General features: G+C 42.2%; 6 protein-coding genes across 7 annotated transcripts in view; 1 reads left to right on the top strand and 5 right to left on the bottom strand.

Annotated features, from left to right (window-relative positions):
* Window positions 1-1,386: 1,386 nt before the first annotated feature.
* Window positions 1,387-10,363, top strand: LOC120422588 (cell division cycle protein 16 homolog). Its single transcript, XM_039586079.2, has 2 exons — window positions 1,387-2,749; window positions 9,199-10,363. The coding sequence occupies exons 1-2, from the start codon at window positions 1,542-1,544 to the stop codon at window positions 10,274-10,276; spliced, it is 2,286 nt and encodes a 761-aa protein (XP_039442013.1). The 5' UTR covers window positions 1,387-1,541; the 3' UTR covers window positions 10,277-10,363.
* Window positions 2,882-6,010, bottom strand: LOC120422591 (microfibril-associated glycoprotein 4-like). Its single transcript, XM_052706743.1, has 4 exons — window positions 4,201-6,010; window positions 4,051-4,133; window positions 3,360-3,950; window positions 2,882-3,301 (listed from the first exon to the last, which is right to left on the bottom strand). Exons 1-4 carry the CDS (start codon window positions 4,258-4,260, stop codon window positions 3,160-3,162), a joined length of 876 nt encoding a protein of 291 aa, XP_052562703.1. The 5' UTR covers window positions 4,261-6,010; the 3' UTR covers window positions 2,882-3,159.
* Window positions 10,342-12,078, bottom strand: LOC120422590 (glutamate dehydrogenase, mitochondrial). The gene has a single exon (XM_039586082.2). The coding sequence runs from the start codon at window positions 12,039-12,041 to the stop codon at window positions 10,428-10,430; it is 1,614 nt and encodes a 537-aa protein (XP_039442016.1). The 5' UTR covers window positions 12,042-12,078; the 3' UTR covers window positions 10,342-10,427.
* Window positions 12,079-12,239: 161 nt separating this feature from the next.
* On the bottom strand, window positions 12,240-12,620 carry LOC120422567 (proline-rich protein 2-like). The gene has a single exon (XM_039586053.1). It carries the CDS (start codon window positions 12,618-12,620, stop codon window positions 12,240-12,242), a length of 381 nt encoding a protein of 126 aa, XP_039441987.1.
* Window positions 12,621-12,811: 191 nt separating this feature from the next.
* On the bottom strand, window positions 12,812-13,977 carry LOC120422540 (zinc metalloproteinase nas-4). The gene is made up of 2 exons (XM_052706043.1): window positions 13,618-13,977; window positions 12,812-13,075 (listed from the first exon to the last, which is right to left on the bottom strand). Exons 1-2 carry the CDS (start codon window positions 13,975-13,977, stop codon window positions 12,812-12,814), a joined length of 624 nt encoding a protein of 207 aa, XP_052562003.1.
* Window positions 13,841-20,008, bottom strand: part of LOC120422589 (ETS-like protein pointed) — a 58,117-nt gene continuing 51,949 nt past the window's right edge. For both annotated transcript variants that reach the window (XM_039586080.2, XM_039586081.2), the window contains one exon: window positions 13,841-14,054. In XM_039586080.2, the coding sequence (XP_039442014.1) occupies window positions 13,985-14,054 (70 nt within the window). In that variant the 3' untranslated portion in view covers window positions 13,841-13,984. The remainder of the gene's footprint in view (window positions 14,055-20,008) is intronic.

Genomic DNA, 20,008 nt, shown 5'->3' with positions numbered 1-20,008 from the left:
ATCGGAAAAGACAAAACAACTTAGAGCGAGACTTAGAGAATCATTGATATTTTGAAAAATTTCGGTAGAAATATATAAATATAACTATAATAATATATAACATTTTGTTATACCTTTTGCTTCAAAATTTTTAAAGGTGAACTTGATTTTTTTTTTTAATTTTGTACACCTTTTCGACCTTGACCAGAGCCGAAAGAGAAAAATACATTTTTTACCAGCTTTCATATAAAATATACACCCTTACCAAAAATCATGATTTTTTGAGTTCCAAATCCCACTTTTCATACGAATTTTTCAGTTCAACCCATATAACCATTTTTTTGGTTGTAGTACCTGAACTCAAAAAATCGTATGAAAAGTGGGATTTGGAACTCAAAAAATCGTATGAAAAGTGGGATTTGGAACTCAAAAAATCATGATTTTTGGTAAGGGTGTAGGAAATGCTATATCTTATAAGAAAAAACATTGCCAAAGTTGACACAAGTAAAAAAAACATTTTTTTATTGGCAAAGCCTGATATGGATAATCCCTTTACGTTTCACGTTCAAATGATTCCAATGCGATCTAATTTCAGCCCAGCCATGCCAGATATACAGATAAATCTGTATTTGACAGATTTTTCGATCTCAAAAATCACAAAAATCTGTATATACAGATTTTTTTAAATTGGGTACTAAAGCCTTATGTAAATTTTTATGTACAATGGTAAAAAACACGATTAAAAACCATTTCTGATCACTTTTTTTCATTTAAATGCAATTTTTTTTTTGACAAGACAACATTTTTTCGATGGATCAACTATGGTCCCCTTGGAACGAGCTGTCAAGTAGGAGCTTTTCTGTCAAGAAGGACCGCGAGGTTAATTTTTCAAAATTGATTTAAAAATCCATTTCAAATCCTTTTTGGTCGTATAAAGGGTCATTGTACTCAGAAAAATAAGCATTATCGCTGTAAACATTAATATCAGCAATCTAAGCTTCATTTTAGGACCCAATTGCTTATTTCTTGACTTTTTTTTGATAAGGTCAAATGTAAACATTGAGTGTATCCCTTTCATACCTTATGTCAAAGTTCATCGGAGTAAGCGGGATACACTCAATGTTTACATTTGTTTATAGGACCTTATCAAAAAAAAGTCAAGATTTTTAAAATGTTTAACAATTTAGTTACTGAATTATGCTTCAATATGATTAAAAAGCTTAAATCTGCTATTAAAATTTAAAAATGTCTTCTATGGCTTCGAATTTGACATGATACAGATAAAATACAGATTTATTTTTAAGAAAGTACAGATTTTCTAAAAATTAATCTGGCATCGTTGTTTCAGCCCACCCCGAATGCGATCTAAAAACATCCCGCAAGCGGCAGCTGTCAAACCGGCGCGCAAACGGAAAAAAACCAAAACAAAACGCTTTTTCTGCGGCCGAAGTTGGTTCTGCGCTCGTGAATTTTAAACCCGGATTTTGTCCGGTAAAAGTGTTGTTGTGTGTTCTTTTCGTGACTAGCGCCTATCTTGGCCGGTTGGTTGGTGCGGTTCGTCAATGCCCAGAGTTGAAAAAGTGATGCGGACCGATACAGCCAACAGCAGTACGGCGGCGGCGGCCGGCGCCGGTCAATCGTCGGATTCGAGCTCCCTGGTGGACGTGGACACGTATCGGCGGATCATGAAGAGCTTTATGGATATGCGTCGCTACCAGACGGCCCTGTTTTGGGCGGAAAAGGTAACCGTGATGAGTAACAATGACCCGCGGGACGTGTACTGGCAGGCCCAGTGTATGTTCCTGCTGCGGGAGTACCACCGGGCGGCGTACGTCATCCGGAGTCGGGGTCTGGACAAGCGCAATCTGCTGTGTCACTACTTGGCCGCGGAGTGCCTGGCCGAGGCGAAAGAGTACCAAGAAGCGCTGGACGTGCTGAACGGGGTCAGCTGTGAAACGTTGGCGAATAATATGGCTGGTCCGGGTTTGGGGCGGAACGAGTCCGTTGAGGGCGTGGCCGTTTTCGATGAGCCCAACAAGTGTGACGTGCTGGCGTCGATTTACTTTCTCAAGGGCAAGATTCTCGAGGCCATGGACAATCGCATCCTGGCGATGGACTGTTACGTGCAGGCCCTGCACAAGTCCGTGTACTGTTCTGAAGCGTTGGACGCCCTGGTCCAGCACGAAATGTTGATGGCCTGGGAGGAGAAGGAACTGATGCAGCACATTCCGATGGACCAGCAGTGCACGGAACCGGAGCGGAAAATTTTAAAAGTTCTCTACGAGAGCAAGCTGAAAAAGTATTACGAATCGATCGCCCCCCAAACCAACATCGAACAGACCCCGGTCGGATCAATGAGCACAAATCTGCTCCACGAGCTCACGGAAAAGATGAAAAACAGCAAAAACATCGAAAGCAACAAGGCTGCCGCTGCGGCATCTTCCCTGCCGAAATGCTTCACCACCCCGGTCCCGAACAAGATCATGTCTCCGGCGAACAAAATCCTCGACGAAATCCGGAACACGCCGTCCTACCTGATTCAATCGTCCCTGTCGCGCGTTTCCGTGCTGGGATCCGGCGGAGGAACCGCGTCCAAGCAGGAAACGCCCTACCGGATCAGTCGGCCGCCGGTCAGCGTGCAGAGTCCGTCGGCGATTGCGATCGGGAACTGTTTCGACCGGCTGGACGGTTGCGTGGATCTGGTGGTGTCCAAGGCGGAAAAGTTCTTCTACAACTGCGACTACAAAAAGTGCATGAAGGTCATCGACGAGTGAGTAGAATTTTTAATTTCAGTTTTTTTTTTTTTTTCAAAAAACCTAACATCTTTTTATCGCTACACAATTTTCCTATTTAAATGATTTTGAATTGCCTTAAATGAAAAAAAGATTTACAAATTTAAAATAATGAAAAAATCAAATAAAAAAATGTTATAAAACCTTCCTTAATATTTATTTTTAATTTTTATTTTATTTAATAAATAATCAGAAGTTTTATATCAGCTTGTTTAATGACAAGTAATAAGCTGTCACATAAAAAAAATTAAAATAAAATTGTTTCCATTTCATTCCAAATTGACAGCTCTTTGTTTTCGTTACAACACTCTGACGAAAAAATACTCGTTTCGAGGTTAAAACCACCTCTGCCATATTTTTTTCACTGGGCTTATTTAATATCCTATGATTATAACTCTCGTATCATGATTCGCGTCTCCGCCAGACAGGGATCTGCCATGTAAAAGTGTCCACCGTACGGATGGTTTTCCTTGTCGCACTTGATGGCCGGTTTCGTCGGTTTAGGTTCCTCCCCTTCCGTTGCATTTTCCCTAGAAGCAACAAAAATATAAAATGAATCTGCTATCAAACTCCCAACGCTCAACTCACGGCAACGGCTCGCACTCTCGGAACCACCATCCGCTGGCCATCTGCTGGGCGCACCGGTGCCCGTCAAAGTCCCCGTCCGGCCGATCCGGCGTACTGAACCGTGCCCCGTGGCTAAACTCCATGGTCCGGCCTGCGCTTCCGTACACGAAGCTTCCCACCATCAGCTGGTAGCCCTGGTCCTCTCCGGCCACCGTCACCGACGTGTACCGCGCCGCCTCCATCCGCCCGTCCCGCGTTTTCGACACGATCAACAGTTCGTACCGGGCGTACCGCATCATCTGGTGAATGCGCTCCAACCCGAGCCAGAACTCGCCCCGCGGCGATCCAAACCCGTCCCGGTACTCGGTCCAGGTGCGGTTGAAGCTCAGCTGGCCATCCACCTGACGGCTCTGGATCACGGTCCATCCGTGGCTTCCGATAAAGGTTTCCTGGTCACAAAACACCGGAAAGGGGTACACGGACTCGGCCGGCTGCAGCAGGTACAACCCGCTGGCGTCCATCGGAATGCGCTTGCAGGACCCGATCGGTGCGGTCTGGCTCGAGGTCACCATCGTCGGCATCGACATCTTCGCGGTGGACATGAAGTTTTGCCTGTGGGTGAAAGACAGTTTCGATTTGATTACTTTCGACTTTGAGTGTAAAGTGACGTTTGGAACTGTCAGTTGTGCGTACACGCTTCCTTCAAACTCACCATTTTTCCAACGAAGCGCACGTTCTGTTCAGATTCGCAATCAAATCGTTCAAATGCTTGATTCCATGCGTTTCTTTCAGCGTCTCAAAGAGAAAGAAGAAAAAAGTCCAAATTATTAAATAACATTTAAAACTCAAACTCGCGTCTTACCACACATAACACCAAAAGCAAAACAAACACACTAATGTTTGAAGTGGCGCGCCCCAACATCGTGTCGATTGGTCAAGGTCTGGAGCGAAACTGAATTTCAAGGTTTCGCCGACGGTCGTAATATATGCTCCCCAAAGGGTGGCCACGAAGAGGTCACAGGTCAACAAATTGCCAAAAATATGATGATTGTTGGCACCGATTTGGAGTTTTTAGCTCTTGGTTTAAATTACTACTTTCATTGATTGAAGAAAAAAAAAACAACTTTTCAAATGCAACTGAAAATTTCTACAATTAAAAAAATCTCAAAAGACAGCTAAATCTGTGCCAACACACTCTTCCACGCGTAGGTTTGTGCATTCACGTGACCCATCATTAAAACTTTCGATTTCACTCGTGAGCGCCGTATGTGCGATTCATGTCTAGTCATTCATTCCTCCCCTCCTTGAGATTTGGTCCAGACGATTTGGAGTCGAATCTTCTGGTGATTTGTAACTAGATTCCTTCTGACTGATTCATTCAAAACCATGCAATTTATGTCTGAAGTAACAAACTAGCCAATAACAAAAGTTCTGATAAGTTCAACTTTTCAGTACGCATTTAATTCATAAATATTGAAAAATCCAAAAATATAAACAGTAGATTAAAAGAAATCAATTTTTTTGAAGTTTCGAAAAATTATAAATATTTTAAAAGTGGGGGAATTTCAAATAGGGCCAGTAAAAAATATATACATATATTTTTTGCCTTCCTCACCTTACTGAGGTAAGGCTATAAAATCACTCGAAAAATGAACTTTTTAATTAGACATCATCCTAGACCTACCGTCATTTATACATATTGACTCAGAATCACCAGCTGGGCAAATGTCTGTTTGTTTGGCTGTATGTGTACCAAATCAATGTCACTGGAATATCTCGTCACTGACTGAGCCGATTTTGACCGTATTGGCCTCTTTCGATTCGTCTTGAAATTTATAAGATTTAGTAAAGCACATCAAAAGTTATGCTTTAAAAACTGCTGCATATAAATTTCACAATTTGCAAAAAAGGGTAGTTTTTGCATGAAAACCTGCCATATTATATATTTTTAGAAAGGTTCTGAAATTACCTTTCTTGTGGATTAAGAATTTTCAAGATCTGACTTATGTATCTAAAATTACAAGCAGTTTAAAAAATGGTCTAAATTAACTTAACCTCAATCTGTTTGCCCGCGGCGGTGTATGTACAATCTTGACAAAAAGTCTGTAGGCAGTCTGTTTTTTTACTCATCACTTATTGTTATTAGGACCTCTTTGGTGCTGTGATCACGTAAGGGGCGATCCATAAACCATTTGGACACTTTAGGGGGGTTGGAATCACTCTTTAAATGAGAGGAAGGCACCAACCACCTAAAGGTGGATTAAGTAACGTTTTTAAATTAAGAACGTTGTAAATATTTATTAAAGGTTTATGTCCCTTGACCAAAATCGAAGATGAGGCAGTAGAGTATAAAAATTGAAAATACAAGCCATGGTTTCAACATTTCGATGAATTTATTTTTTAAAATGAGATTCAAAAACTTAAATGAAATAATAAAGTATAAAAAAACAACAATTTCATTGTTTTTTAATTGGGCCGTTGCAAATATTTTTCAAAGACTTTGTCAAACCAACGGAGTACAAAATAAATCTTAAATAAATAAATTTATAAATATTGGAATTGTTTATGAGTGACTGTGTCATGTTCCCCAGAAAACCATTCTCCAGAAAAGTTTTTTTCTCGAAAATTATTAGGAATTGATGCAAAGTAATTTCAAAGATTAGATTTTTTGGAATTTCTTAGAAAATATAAAAATTGGACTAAGTTATTTTATCCATGCTAAACAATTTTCCTTTCTTTTTTTGACAATTCTTGAGAAAATAACAGAAAATGTAAATTCGGCCTATGACACGTTCTATTATTCTAAGAAATTTTCCCTTCTTTTTCAATCATGTTAAATTTGTTAAACAAATGCCGCATAAATTGCAGTTTCTTTCTAAATTTGTTTTAAGGTGAATTGAATTTTCCTTTTTTTTTTTTTTTGAGAGGAAAACTCTCTTGACTGCTGACTTACAATAACTGATTGATTTTTCCTTCTTTTAAGAAGGTCTCCTGACACAAGTTGAATTTCCCCTTCTTTAAAGAAGGAAAAACTGTCTTGACTTGTGATAACAAATTTAAAAAGTTGTGTACGTGATCAAGATTTTTTTTCCCTTACTTAAAGAAGGGAAAATTAAACTCGTGTCAGCAGTTATCACAAGGCTATAAATTTTTCCCTTCCTTAAGGTGATGATGGCCCGTTACACCTTAAAGAAGGGAAAACTACACAGAAAAAAATGATGGTAATATTCATCAGGAAATGGTGACAGATTTTGTGGCAAAATAAATGATAAATTTTACCCCAGAAAATGATGAATTTTCATCAGTTTTTGATGAATATTCATCAGGTTCACATTTTTACACATTTTTTATGTAATATTACTCAAAAAAAGAGGTAATATTCAACCTACCAAATTTTCAACATTCCAAAATTCTGGAGCAACACGAGAAAAGGGCGGATAAGCATTTTGACAGCTGGAACAATTTTGCAAATTCCGAGCCAACAGGTAACTTTTTCACAAAACTCGAAATGTAAAGCAATAGCTGGCCTTCCAAGCTACCTTTTAACACTGCCGGTTTTGTTAAATAGTTACCTGTTGGCTCAAAATTTTCAAAATTGTTCTGGCTGTGAAAATGCTTATGCGCCCTTTTCAAATGTTGCTCCAGAATTCAACTTTTTTTTCTGTGTATCCTCCTCCCTTTTAAAGGTAAAATTCAACTTGTGTCAGTCAGTAGAGTTTTCCCTTCTTTAAAAAAGGTATTTTGACAAAGAACTTTGTCCGGCATGAGCGGGAGTCGATCAGTGTAACTGGCCACCACCTGGAGAGGCCGGAGGCCACGGGGATGTTCCGATGGGGTGACATTTGCCGAACCATAAGAATTGGGGCAATATGGGTATCAAACTTTATGATTTTTATACTGGGCATGAAAAGTTGCATTTGGCCATTATCTGATGATAAGCAGTTAAAATAAATCGCTCATTTTAGGCAGAAAGTAATAAATCGATTACCGCGATGCAATTTTCTTTTGTGCTGCTGCGAAAATCTGTTTCTGGAAATTTAGAATAACTATTTCGTAATCAATTAGAGCCCTGAAAAGGGCAGTTCGAATGTTTGCTGTTGAAATTTACTTTGCTGCCACCGATTGCTTGCAACAGCCTTGCAAAAACATTTCCGCATCTTGGTAACTTTCGAGTGGTGAGGAAAAGTCGATTGATTTCTCCTTGATTTCTATTTCAGCTCCACTTGCAATTTCCGTCCCATTAGTTCGATAGGATGTTGATATTATGTTTTAAAACTTTTCAAATGAAACAGCCTGTTTCAGGGCCACGAAATTGATTACAAAAGAGTTGTTTTGTATAATTACAAGGGAATCATGGGTGTTCGAGCCTGACAAGGTCAGCTCGAAGAAAAGTTTGGTTTGGTTTTGGCAGCACTGCGCCTGCTGCGACGAGAACGGAATAGAAGGTGGCAACCCAGCCTGCGTCGTTGCCAACAACAACAAGAAGCGCGCGCAACAACTTGCGCGAGGTAGCACGACGACGCCCGAAAGGAAGAAAGGAGCGCATAAACGATGTGCGCGGCAACAACGCGCCGTTGACGACGGCCCGAGCGAGAGAGAGAGAGAACGAAACCCCGAACGACGACGAAGGAGAGAGTTTTTGGCGCGCAACGAAGGAGTTTGCGCGATCTTTTGGAAAACGAGCAAGTCTATCGCAAGCAGCCGAACCGGTCGGACGTCAAGTCGAGCGCGTCGCGATCGTCGGAGGAGATACTAGTTTTATTCACTTAATTTAGTTATAGTTATTAAATAGAAAGTAGTGAGAGAAAATCTAGTGTTTTGTTTGCTTGCGGTAATTCCGACCCTCCCAACTGGTTCCCCAAGTCCGCCGGAATAGTGCAAAATACAGTCCACAAATTGAACTTGAAATCGGACAATGGGGAAATTTGGACCGGACATACTAATCAAAAATTTCAACAATCATCTTGCAAAGTTCTTTGTCATATTGGTCATGTCACATGTGTAACATAACCACCTGCACCTTTTTTTTAGGTTTTTGAAAATTTTGGAAATTTTGGAAATAATAATAATCACCGCGATAAATATTTCTGGGGAACGGTAAATTCTGGGGAATGGATTTCTGGGGAATGGTATTCGGCGGAATGGTTTTCTGGGGAACGTGACACAATCTTTATAAGTCTATTAGAATTGTTTTTTTTTTTTTTTCATTAAATTATTTTTATTTTATCCTTTTCGGTACTGGGACCTGGTTAGGACCGAGTCGGCTTTTGTAATTACATTGTTCTTAATGCTAAGAGTAATTACAGAGGATCTTGTGTGTAAATGTTAGTGGCAGGGGAGCCGATTACCCGCGGCCTACTCGGGGTTAGTGGGGAAGGGATTGATGTTAAAGACAAGGCTTGGGAAAGGAAGGGGGATTGTGTAGAGTTCTTGCTTGGCACCGCTGGCCTTTGTTTTTGTCCTCAGCCGCAACTCGGTGTCCAGCTGCTGGGGATTGGAATTGTTTTGAGTCAAAAAAAATTAAATTCTCGTTTTTTTTTTTATTCAGATAGATTATTTCAATGTATTTTTTTTAAATGTCAGAACCTTACATTTTTTAAACTTTTGAATGAAATGCTAAAATTCTAAAATTTTTGATTTTTTTAATAAGAATTCCGACCAACTATAAACTACGTGGCAACTGTAGGGGGGTTTCATCCAAGTTTATTATATATAAAGGAAATCGTCAGCTATCATGTCCACTTTACAACCTTATTTGTTATTTTCAGAATAGGAAATGCATTCACAACATATGTTCAATAATAAATTTCATGAGTCTAAAACTAACTCCAAACAATTTATTCTTTCTCATGACCCGCAGAATCCTGAAGCGTGACCCGTACCACAAGCGCAGCCTGACGGTCCAGATCGGTTGCCTGATGGAGATGAAGGACTTTAACAAGCTGTTCTACGTGGCCCACAAGCTGGTGGACTTTTACCCGGACGACGCCATCTCGTGGTACGCCGTGGGTTGCTACTACGACCTGATTGGCAAAAGTGACCCCGCCCGGCGGTACCTGTCGAAGGCGACCACGCTGGACCGGTTGTACGGGCCGGCATGGCTCGCGTACGGGCATTCCTTTGCCAAGGAGAACGAACACGACCAGGCCATGGCGGCGTACTTCAAAGCAACGCAGCTGATGCGCGGGTGTCACCTGCCCCTGCTGTACATTGGGGTGGAGTGTGGGCTGACGAAGAACCTGGAGATGGCGGAGAAGTTCTTCTACCAGGCGATGTCGATTGCGCCGTTGGACGTTTACGTGCTGCACGAGTTGGGGGTGATCAAGTTTGAGTACGAGCTGTACGAGAGTGCGGAGGAGGTGTTCCGGACGACGCTGGACATGGTGCAGAGTATGGCCAAGGCGAACGGGGAGCCCATTTCGGCGCGGTGGGAACCGTTGCTGAACAATTTGGGGCACTGCTGTCGGAAGAATAAAAAGTTCGAGGAAGCGCTGGAGTTTCACCGGAGGGCGTTGTTCTTGAAGCCGCTGAGTGGGGCCACGTACACGGCGATCGGGTTCGTGCAGGCGTTGATGGGACGGTTGGACGATGCGGTGGAGTCGTTCCACAAGTCGCTCTCGCTGAAGCGGGACGACGTGTTTACGACCACGATCTTGAAGTACGTCATTGAAGACTTGGCCGAGGAGGCTCCGCTGCCGTTTTACGCCGACGGTGAGGATGACATCGAGCTTGGTGGGAAGGAGGACGACAGTGAAGAGACTCGGGATGATGAGATGGGCGGTAAGGCAGGTGGCGTGGGAGATTCGGGGGTGGCGGGAACGCCGGGAACTGGTACGGATGGGGCGCCGCCACGGTTAAAGCTCAAGTTTGACGAGTACGACTCGAACGCTTCGCCGGTAAGTGACACAAGCGCGGACGATATGAGTATGGATCTGTGAGATTGCTAATTTAGGCTACTTTTTTTTTCTATTAATTGCGAAATGTGTTTCATTGAAGTTTGAAAAAATACACTGTTTTATTGGTAATTTTTTTTGTAGGTTTTTAACTCAGGAAAGAAATTCCAACGATTTATTAGATATCAAACAGCAATTACATGGACAATCCAGCTCCTTCGTACGTCTTGAAGATCTTCTCCACAGACCAAATGTACGCGGCGGTTCGCAGGTCCAAACACAGCTGATGCTGGTTCGCAATCGTCATAATTCCCAAACCGGCCGTCTCCAGCACGTACTTCAGGCCCGAGGCCACCACGTCCGCCTCGCTCGCATTGTCCAAATAGTGACGCAAATCCTCCGTTGGCTTGACCTCGACGCAAACGCCGGCGTCACGCAGCGAGTCCTGGACAGATTTTAGAATTTGACGCAGATTTTCCGCTTCTTGCCGGAACGAAAGCTTGCCGAACGAGATGTGGTTCAGGTTCTTGAGGTATTCAAAGTAGGAAGCGGTAACGCCTCCAGCGTTGCAGTACAAATCTGGGATCACGAGGACTTTGTTGCCCTGCAGGATCTTGTCGGCTGCGGGAGTTGTTGGTCCGTTTGCGCCTTCCGCGATGATCTTGGCCTTGATGTTGGCGGCGTTATCTGAAGTAATTGATTTTTCCGTTGCCGCTGGAATCAGAATGTCGCACGGATGTTCCATCAGATTTGTCGTCGCTTCGCTCGCCTTCGGAAATCCCTTGATAGACTTGTGCTCGCTTTTGTACTTCGCCAACTCGTCAACGTCGATTCCTTCCCCATTAATCAGCGAAACGTCCACTTCCTGAACGCCAATAACCTTACAACCTGCCTTGTTGAAAAAGTGCGCAGCGTGCATTCCGACGTTCCCGAAGCCTTGCACGATCACCGTCTTCCCCTCCATTCCCGGTTCCAACCCGATCACCTTCATCCACTCCGGATCCCGAACGAACACATTTGTCGCAATAAACACGCCCCTTCCGGTGGCCTCCGTCCTGCCACGAATTCCTCCCTGATGCAGCGGCTTCCCTGTCACCGTAGCCAACGCGTTGATATCCCGATGCCCAATCGTCTTCCCGTACTGGTCCGCAATCCACGACATCTCCCGATCGCTCGTTCCCATATCCGGCGCCGGAACGTCAATCCCCGGCCCGATAAAGTTCTTCTTGGCCAGCTCAATCGTGTACCGCCTCGTAATCGCTTGCAGCTCCTTCGAGGTGTACGCGCCCGGATCCAGCTTAATCCCACCCTTCGCCCCTCCAAACGGCACGTGCACGCACGAACACTTGTACGTCATCAACGCCCCCAGCGCCATCACCTCGTCCCGCGAAACGTCCATCGAGAACCGTATCCCGCCCTTCACCGGAAGTCGGTGCACGCAGTGGTGCGACCGGTACCCGGTCAACACCTCGTAGTGGCCCGTCTCACGCATCACCGGAAAACGAATCTCCACCGTGCTGGCCACGCTCGCCACAATGTCGATGATCGCTTGGACGCGCTTCTTGCGGTCCTCTTCCGTCCAGCGGGGGTTCTTCTTCAGGTACTCGACCAGCCTCGGTTCCAGCTTGACGCACGCCTTGTGGAAAAAGTACTGCACCATCTCCGAGAACTTGGGGTCCTTCTCCTGGGCGACCTTCTCCAGCTCCGGGGGGATGGTGTGCTGGAGGCGGCAGAGGGTTGGTGGTGGGACCGACAAGGCCGGGCGGAGCAGGGTGGCCGCGCCGAAGCGGAACTTGCCGAGGGACCACATGCTTTCAGTGGTTACGATTTTCTGAGTTTGGTGACAGTTGGTGAAAAAAATCGTAGGTTGCTGTGATCAGTAAAAATTTTTAGGAATTTAAAAGTTTTATGAAGATTGAAAAATTTCGACGTATTTTTTTTATTTTATTTTTTATTCTTATTTTAAATTTTTCCCCATTTTTTAACTTTCAAAAATAACGAAAATTCTTTATTCAACTTGATTTTCCTGCACCAAATCGTACATCTCGGAGTCCTTTTCGTCGTACGGATAGTACGGTCCGTACCCATAAGGTCCAACCGCCGGATACGGTCCCGGTCCCTGCGGATAATAACCACCCGGATAGTACGGCTGTGGTCCCCCCGGTCCACTCGGATAGTATCCATAGCCCGGATAAAACGGTCCACCGTTCGGGTAGGGTCCGGTAGGGAATGCGCCACCACCACCGCCGGAACCGATTCCGTTGAACGGCGGCGGCACCGGGAAGGGCAAACTGATTGGCGGACCCGTTCCGATGGAATCGCCCGAGCACTGGTACATCCGGTTGATCTTTTCGACGTCACTCGCGCTGAACCCTTCCCGCTGGCCCATCTTGGCCCCGTTGGTGGAACGCTGCGGAAGGAGACAGACAGTCGGATCAGCAAAGTGGGTTGAAGTAAACGAGGTTTTTTTTTAGATTAGGTTTAAGCTTATTTTATTTGTAGAAAATTTGTTCGTCATTTCTTAACTGTACAAAAAATTGAGGTAGAGAGAATCGTGTAAATTTGTTCGAAGCAAATCGGCTACTCCTCCGTGGTTGTTTCGTTGTCCCCGAAGGCGGCCCCAATCAGATTGCCGATGAAGCCGACGACCTGCGCCCCGGTGGGGCCACCTCCGTTGGGCTTCTTGACGGGGCGCGAGGGTCGCGCAGGGCGTTGAGGCTTTCCGGCGGAAGCAACCGGAGCGTTGCTGCCGGTTCCAATGTTGCACCCGTACATGGCGTTCAGCTTGGCCACATCCAGGCTGGAGAAACCGTTCCGTTGGCCCATTTTATTGCCGCCGGATTTCTAGGTAGGGGGGGAGGTGAGGTTATGTACACAATAAACGTGAATTTTTAGTGACAGCTTGAAAGAGTTGTGTGCAATATGTAGTTATGAAGTGAATCTTGCATGCAAGATCACTGTGGCGACCTACCGACACCTGGTGGTGAAAAAGTTAAACCAAGAGACCAAAAACGACAAACCAAATTGCTAAACCATTACACCGTCTAATAATGTTTATTATTCCTTAAACAAACATAATACTAAATAAAATAATTGTTTTAAACAAGTTGAGGTAGTTAGTTCCAGTATGTTTGTGTGCACATGTGTATGATGTTGTTCCGCTTTGTTCCGTTTTGATGTGTTTGCATCAGACTGTGTGGTGGCCTATTTGCAGTTGTACATGAGGTTGATCTTCCGGATATCAAGCGAACTGAACCCGTCCCTTTGGCCGATGTTTCCGGAGAAGTTTTTCTGTGAGTGTCACAATAAAAAAAAACAAACAAACCAAAAACACACAAAATCACAAACCAGAACCGCATAAAAAAGGCAGAAGGGACCCAACTCACCTTGGCCACGATCGTGGGCTTTCCGTTCGCCGAGAAGGCATTGGTCGAGTAGTGCATCACGCTGCCGTAATCGTACTGCACGCCGAACGCCGTCGTCGTTTTGGCCGACGCCTTGGCAAAGTTGTTCTCCGTGCCCCGCTGGATGTTCTGCGTCATGATCGTGACCCAGTTGTCCCGTTCGGATCGGTTCTGCTCGTGCAGGAATCCAAGCGCATGCATCAACTCGTGCACGATCGTGCCGACCTTGGTGGTGCAGCCCGGCATCTGCAGGTTCACTTCCTGTTTGCCACCGATGCGGCCCACGCTGGACCAGCAGCCGCTCTGGGAGCTCTCGATCGAGATGTAGTCCTTTTCGCCCATTCGCGGCTTAAATCGGACGCACGTCTTGCTGTGGTACTCGTTGAAAGCGTCTTCGATCAGCTGCATGTCTTTGGCCTCTGTTAAAGGTATGTATAGAAAAATTATGTTATTTACCAACTTAAAAATTTAATACCATCCCAGAGAGTCCCTGATTACTAAATCTTCTTAGCATGGTGTTTTCCACGAATAATTGCCTAAAACCAAAACTCATATGTAGATTCCCAATTGTATTGTTGTTTGAACACTCCGTAATCAAACTCAACCCACTTCGACGAATCATCTCTGCGGTTAACTTTACGCAGTAGGCTTGGCCGCTTTTACGTTTGAATTTGAGTTTTGTTGTTATTATTTCTTAGTCTGGATGACACTTTCTCCATGCTTTTACTGTGACAAAAGGAGTCATTTTGCATTATTATTCTATTTAATACAAATCCCATACAATATTGCAGGCTGTTCTTACAATTTTTCTGATCGATTTGGTACTGTCGGCAAAATTGGAGATTTAGCGCTAAAAGCACTAGCGTGCCCAGATCCTCAACGAAGGTGGGGCAACAATATGAGCGTTTTGAAAATTTCGTCGTTTATGGACACCCCCTTAGCAATTTCAAAGCAAATTTCGACGCCAACATTTCAAAAAGCATCATGTACAAACCATGCGTTTTGAGAAAAACGCATTTGAATGTTGAGCATCCATTTTCAATTCACATTTTAATATAAAAGCAAAATAAGATGTTCTAATAATAACAAACGATGAAAAACGTTGCTTTAATTGATACTTGATCATCCAAATTCAATAAAACATCATTTCCGTAATTTTATTAGAGTAAAACAAACATAACTCCTTTTGAAATCACCAACGTCGATATCACCCTGCTGTCATTGAGGGGGACGCTTTGTTATGATTCGTTTTTCTTCGCCGAATGTACATGGCGCTTTGTTCATGTTGCTTTTTTTTTCGTCACGAGGTTCATGTAGTCTTTTGTTTGACAGGTTGACAGGGCTATATAAACAGGGACTGCTGATGGCAAAGGTTTTGTTTATGTTACTTTATTTAAAATCATGATTAAGCAGACTTTACTGAAGTAACTTTTGCTCATTTTTGGTGGAGAGGTAGCTTATTAGGAGTACTTTCAGAATATGCAATAACCCAGAAAGTGTCAAAATGTACATGATGCCTTTTGAAATGTTACCGTCGATTTCTGTGCACGCTAGTGGCTAAAAGTTAAATGGTAATTTTTTTGGATTTTTTTTAAAGGCCCAGTAAACCAAACTTTTAGTTTTTGCTTTTTGGATGTTTTTTAACACCCCTGACTCAAGGCGGTTTCAAAAACACCCAAAAAGTAAAAACTAAAAATTTTGTTTATTGGACCTTTAAAAAAAACTCCAGAATTGAGTTGCTTTGGAGAATTTGAACGGTTTGCGTCGCGGTAAACAAGCCGGATTTTCGTTGCCGTTTCCGTCTCTGTTTCCCCCCCGATTGTGGGTGTTTTTCGGTCCGAGCGGTTTCGCGTTTTCGCATTTTATTTGGTTTTATCTTTCCACAGCCGGCTGTCTAAGATTGAATCATTTATGCTAAACTCAACACCAAATAACCGGGAATAATCTCATCCGCATCCTCCGACTGTTTGCCTTGAGAATGCATAATACATCACATCATTAAACAAAATTTATTGATTATTGGGTCGCATCATCATCCTTTATGATGAATCCTGGCCATTACCCTTTCCCACTAACAAAATCCCAAGTAGAAGTAGTTTTCCGGCACACGTGGGGGTGTGGATATCGTATAGAACCCACCCTTTGTAGCAACCTGTGCTAACTAACATTCCCGTCCCAATTCCCCCGAGATCTACAAACTGACATGGCGGGCGCCGTTGGTGGCCAATGACTGTTACCTATTTGCTTCAGATCTAGTTTTAATGATCTTGATGTTTTATCTTTTCAACGCATTCATACATGCTGTTGATAAGGGAAACACCATTAGATCGTTTAAGCGTATGGTCAGTTGTATTGATAGGATATTACGGTCCTGTTCAGCAACGGAGAAGGACAACCATGGGTGGTCTCTCATGCTCATGCTCATGCTCAAAAAAACTCCAGAATTAAATAAACTCTCGAAACTTTTTTTTATATGAAATTTGGGAGAGAACATTGGATAATCGAAAAGATTATTATTTTGATAAACTTATCAAGATGTAGACAAGCTTGACGAACTCTACAAAACAAAAGATAAACTCGCTGCCAATTTTTTGAAATATAAAAAAAACAGTTATCGAAGAGTTTCAGAACTTTCAAAACATTTCTATTCTACTATCCACCTTGCAGAGACGAATGCACGAAAGTGTAAATCTCTATACAGCAATTCCTCACGAAAACAGCATGGAAAAAAAACAAAAGTGCTCGGATCGGGCTCAAAATATTTCTAGGGTTCCCTGGCCAAAAAATAAGACCCGTATTTTTTTTTGTTAGGTTATTTAGGGTGACCTATGCCGTGTTAGGGTGGTCCAAAAAAAGGCCGTTTTCGTCGATTTTTGCAAAAACCACTTTTTTCAAAAAATCATAACTACCATCCGATTTTAGCTGTTTTATTCGAAAAAGAAAGGTGATAAGTTGGCCTTTCAAAGAAAAATAGTAAGAAGCTTAAAAAAATCAAAATTTTCTTAATTGAAATACGCAACTTTTGGTACCCAAACATCTATACGTCTTCGCTGAAATTTTGATGTTATCGTAGATTTAGTGAAACAATATTTCGCCATTTTCCCGTTTTTGCGCGCGGTGCGTCGAAAACCCGGATTTTATTTTCAAAAAATCATATCTCGGAATCCTGTTAATAAACTCCTCCCATTTTTAGGATGTTATGTAAAATTGACCGAGGAATACGATAAAAATATTCCCAGACATAGGCTCTTTGTTCCAGACACCGTCAAAACGCCATTTTAAAGATTCATACGACTTTTTCATATGTAAGGCTAGATTTTTCAAACTTTTTACTTTTTTTTATTTAAAGGCCAACTTATCACCTGTCATTTGCGTATATAGACAGCCAAGAAAGGTTGAAAAGGCGGGGAGTTATGATTTTTTGAAGAAAGTGATTTTTGCACGGATAATCGAGCATGAACTGTAATGTTAGATTTTTAGGTGCTTGAATTTTTAAATTTATGAATATTTGAGCTTATCAATTTGTGAATTATAAATTGTTAAAAAAAATCAATATTTTAATTTATATTTTTAAGTGCGAGTTTTTCTACAGTGTGTCACAGGCAATCAACCATTCAAATTTGACTAAAATTAAGTCGCAGAACTCCAATTTGATGTTAAAAGTAAGAAAATAAAAAAAAATCGAAAAAAAAATTTGTTTGTCCAAAGTCCCATACAAACCTTCGGAAAACCGAACTTCGGATAATCGAGTCTGGACTGTAATATTAAAATTGTCTCAATCTTCGTACAACTTAACAAAATCCAATTCTCTTGGCTGCATTTGAAGACCTTTTTGAAACTTTACATCATAAAAGATGTTCTATTCAACCTTAAAATTTTACATCTTCCAAATATACACATTTTTTTAACTGTTCAGGTAATTTTTAACGCTAAAAATTTAAAATTTGGTTCAAAATGTCATAAGTTATGTTTTTCAAAAATATTAAAAAAAGGAAATCTTTAACACAGCAAAAAAGTAAAATTTTGGAATGTTGAAAATTTGGTTGGTTGAATATTACCTATTTTTTAAGTAATATTACTCAATTTTTTGTTTAAAAATGTGATCCTGATGAATATTTATCAGAAACTGATGAAAATTCACCAATTCCTGATGTAATATTACACATTATTTTTGCCACAAAATCTGTCACCATTTCCTGATGAAAATTACCATCATTTTTTTTCTGTGAGGTTCAAGATTATTGATTTGATGTAATTCTACCAAAATCTATGTTGAACAAGTGCTTCATATAAAAAGATGTGAAATCAGAAATTTTTCGATGCAATCACCAGATGTAACATGATTTTTTTACTGTTTCTCACACGGGCATTTAACACTATAACATTTCAACGAATATTCACAATCATCAAAGAAAAATCACTCACGAAAGTTCCCGTTGATCACGAACGGCACCTGGCCGCCGGGCCAGCGCGTGCTCACGTCGGCCATTCCGTTCCGTCCGGCGGGGCGCGTAATCAGCATGTCGCCCTCGGCGTACGACCCCAGCTCCTCCACGTTCACCAGGGCCGTCTCCGGATCGTAGGTGGCCACCCGGGCCCCCACGGCCTCATCCGGATTGCCGTAGATGGCCGTTCCCACTGAGGACAGGTCGATCTCGTCCTCGCCCAACTCCGCCTCCTCCTCCAGATCGTTCACATCCCGCAGGATCAACCCGGAGTGGACAATCGTAACGAGCCACGTGGCCACGACCACGAGTTGCACAAATCGATTCATTTTTTTTGCACGACGCGACGACCAACTCAACACTGTGACTGACGAGTAATTCTAAGGCAAGGCAGGTTCTCGGTTTGCCACCCAGCAGGGAACTGATAACCTGTCCAAGAACCCGACTACCTATTTATACAAGTGGAGCAAGAGCAGCGCGCCAATTCCTTCAAGTTGGGGGCGTCGCGACGCTCAAGAACGCATGCACGCACATGGCGACGACGATTTTTCGGAAGGATTCTCGTTCTAGCAGTCGCACTTTGACCGATAAGAAGCTCGACAGTTTGGGGGTGGGTTGTAAAACGGGTCGTATTTAATAGCAATAAAATTTATGGCTTTGCGAAATCACAAGCCAGGTTGCCTAAATTTGCTTAAACTTGACACCGTGACATATCGGAGTGAAGTTATCAATCTAGTTTTTTTTTTTTTTTTGCGAAACGCAACTGGTTCTTGATGGGAAAGAAATTTTAAGTGAATTGGTTCTGGGGAAATGGTTTCATGACTGACGCCTGAAAAGCGCCTCGTTTTTTCATTGGGTTTCCGGGTCAAGAACTTAAAATTTCCAAATTTAATGAGATAGTTTTGCAACATGTTTGCTATTTTAAAATTGAGCAATTCTCTGTGGTTTAGAACAATGGATCTTATTTAGCATTTGGGTAATTCTCTACCAACTCACACGAAATCGGGAAAAGTTGCCCCGACCCCTCTTCGATTTGCGTGAAACTTTGTCCTAAGGGGTAACTTTTGGCCCTGATCACGAATCCGAGGTCCGTTTTTTGATATCTCGTGACGGAGGGGCGGTACGACCCCTTTCATTTTTGAACATGCGAAAAAAGAGGTGTTTTTCAATAATTTGCAGCCTGAAACGGTGATGAGATAGAAATTTGGTGTCAAAGGGACTTTTATGTAAAATTAGACGCCCGATTTGATGGCGTACTCAGAATTCCGAAAAAACGTATTTTCATCGAAAAAAACACTAAAAAAGTTTTAAAAATTCTCCCATTTTCCGTTACTCGACTGTAAAAATTTTTGGAAGATGTCATTTTATGGGAAATTTAATGTACTTTTCCAATGTAGTATACCCAGAAGGGTATTTTTTTCATTTAGAACAAAAATTTTCGTTTTAAAATTTCGTGTTTTTTCTAACTTTGCAGGGTTATTTTTTAGAGTGTAACAATGTTCTACAAAGTTGTAGAGCAGACAATTACAAAAATTGTGATATATAGACATAAGGGGTTTGCTTATAAACATCACGAGTTATCGCGATTTTACGAAAAAAAAAGTTTTGAAAAAGTTACTTTTTGCGTTTCTCTTTGTTTCGTCGTCCGTGTCTGTCGCAGGTGACCATGAACGGCCATGATCGATGATGACCAACTTTTTCAAAACTTTTTTTCGTAAAATCGCGATAACTCGTGATGTTTATAAGCAAACCCCTTATGTCTATATATCACAATTTTTGTAATTGTCTGCTCTTCAACTTTGTAGAACATTGTTACACTCTAAAAAATAACCCTGCAAAGTTAGAAAAAACACGAAATTTTAAAACGAAAAATTTTGTTCTAAATGAAAAAATTACCCTTCTGGGTCAATGTAGATTCGAAAAGTACA

The sequence above is a fragment of the Culex pipiens genome, chromosome 1 (assembly GCF_016801865.2).
Source record: "Culex pipiens pallens isolate TS chromosome 1, TS_CPP_V2, whole genome shotgun sequence".
In the NCBI taxonomy this organism is placed as follows: domain Eukaryota; kingdom Metazoa; phylum Arthropoda; class Insecta; order Diptera; family Culicidae; genus Culex; species Culex pipiens.
This window is presented reverse-complemented; position numbering and strand designations above follow the sequence as displayed.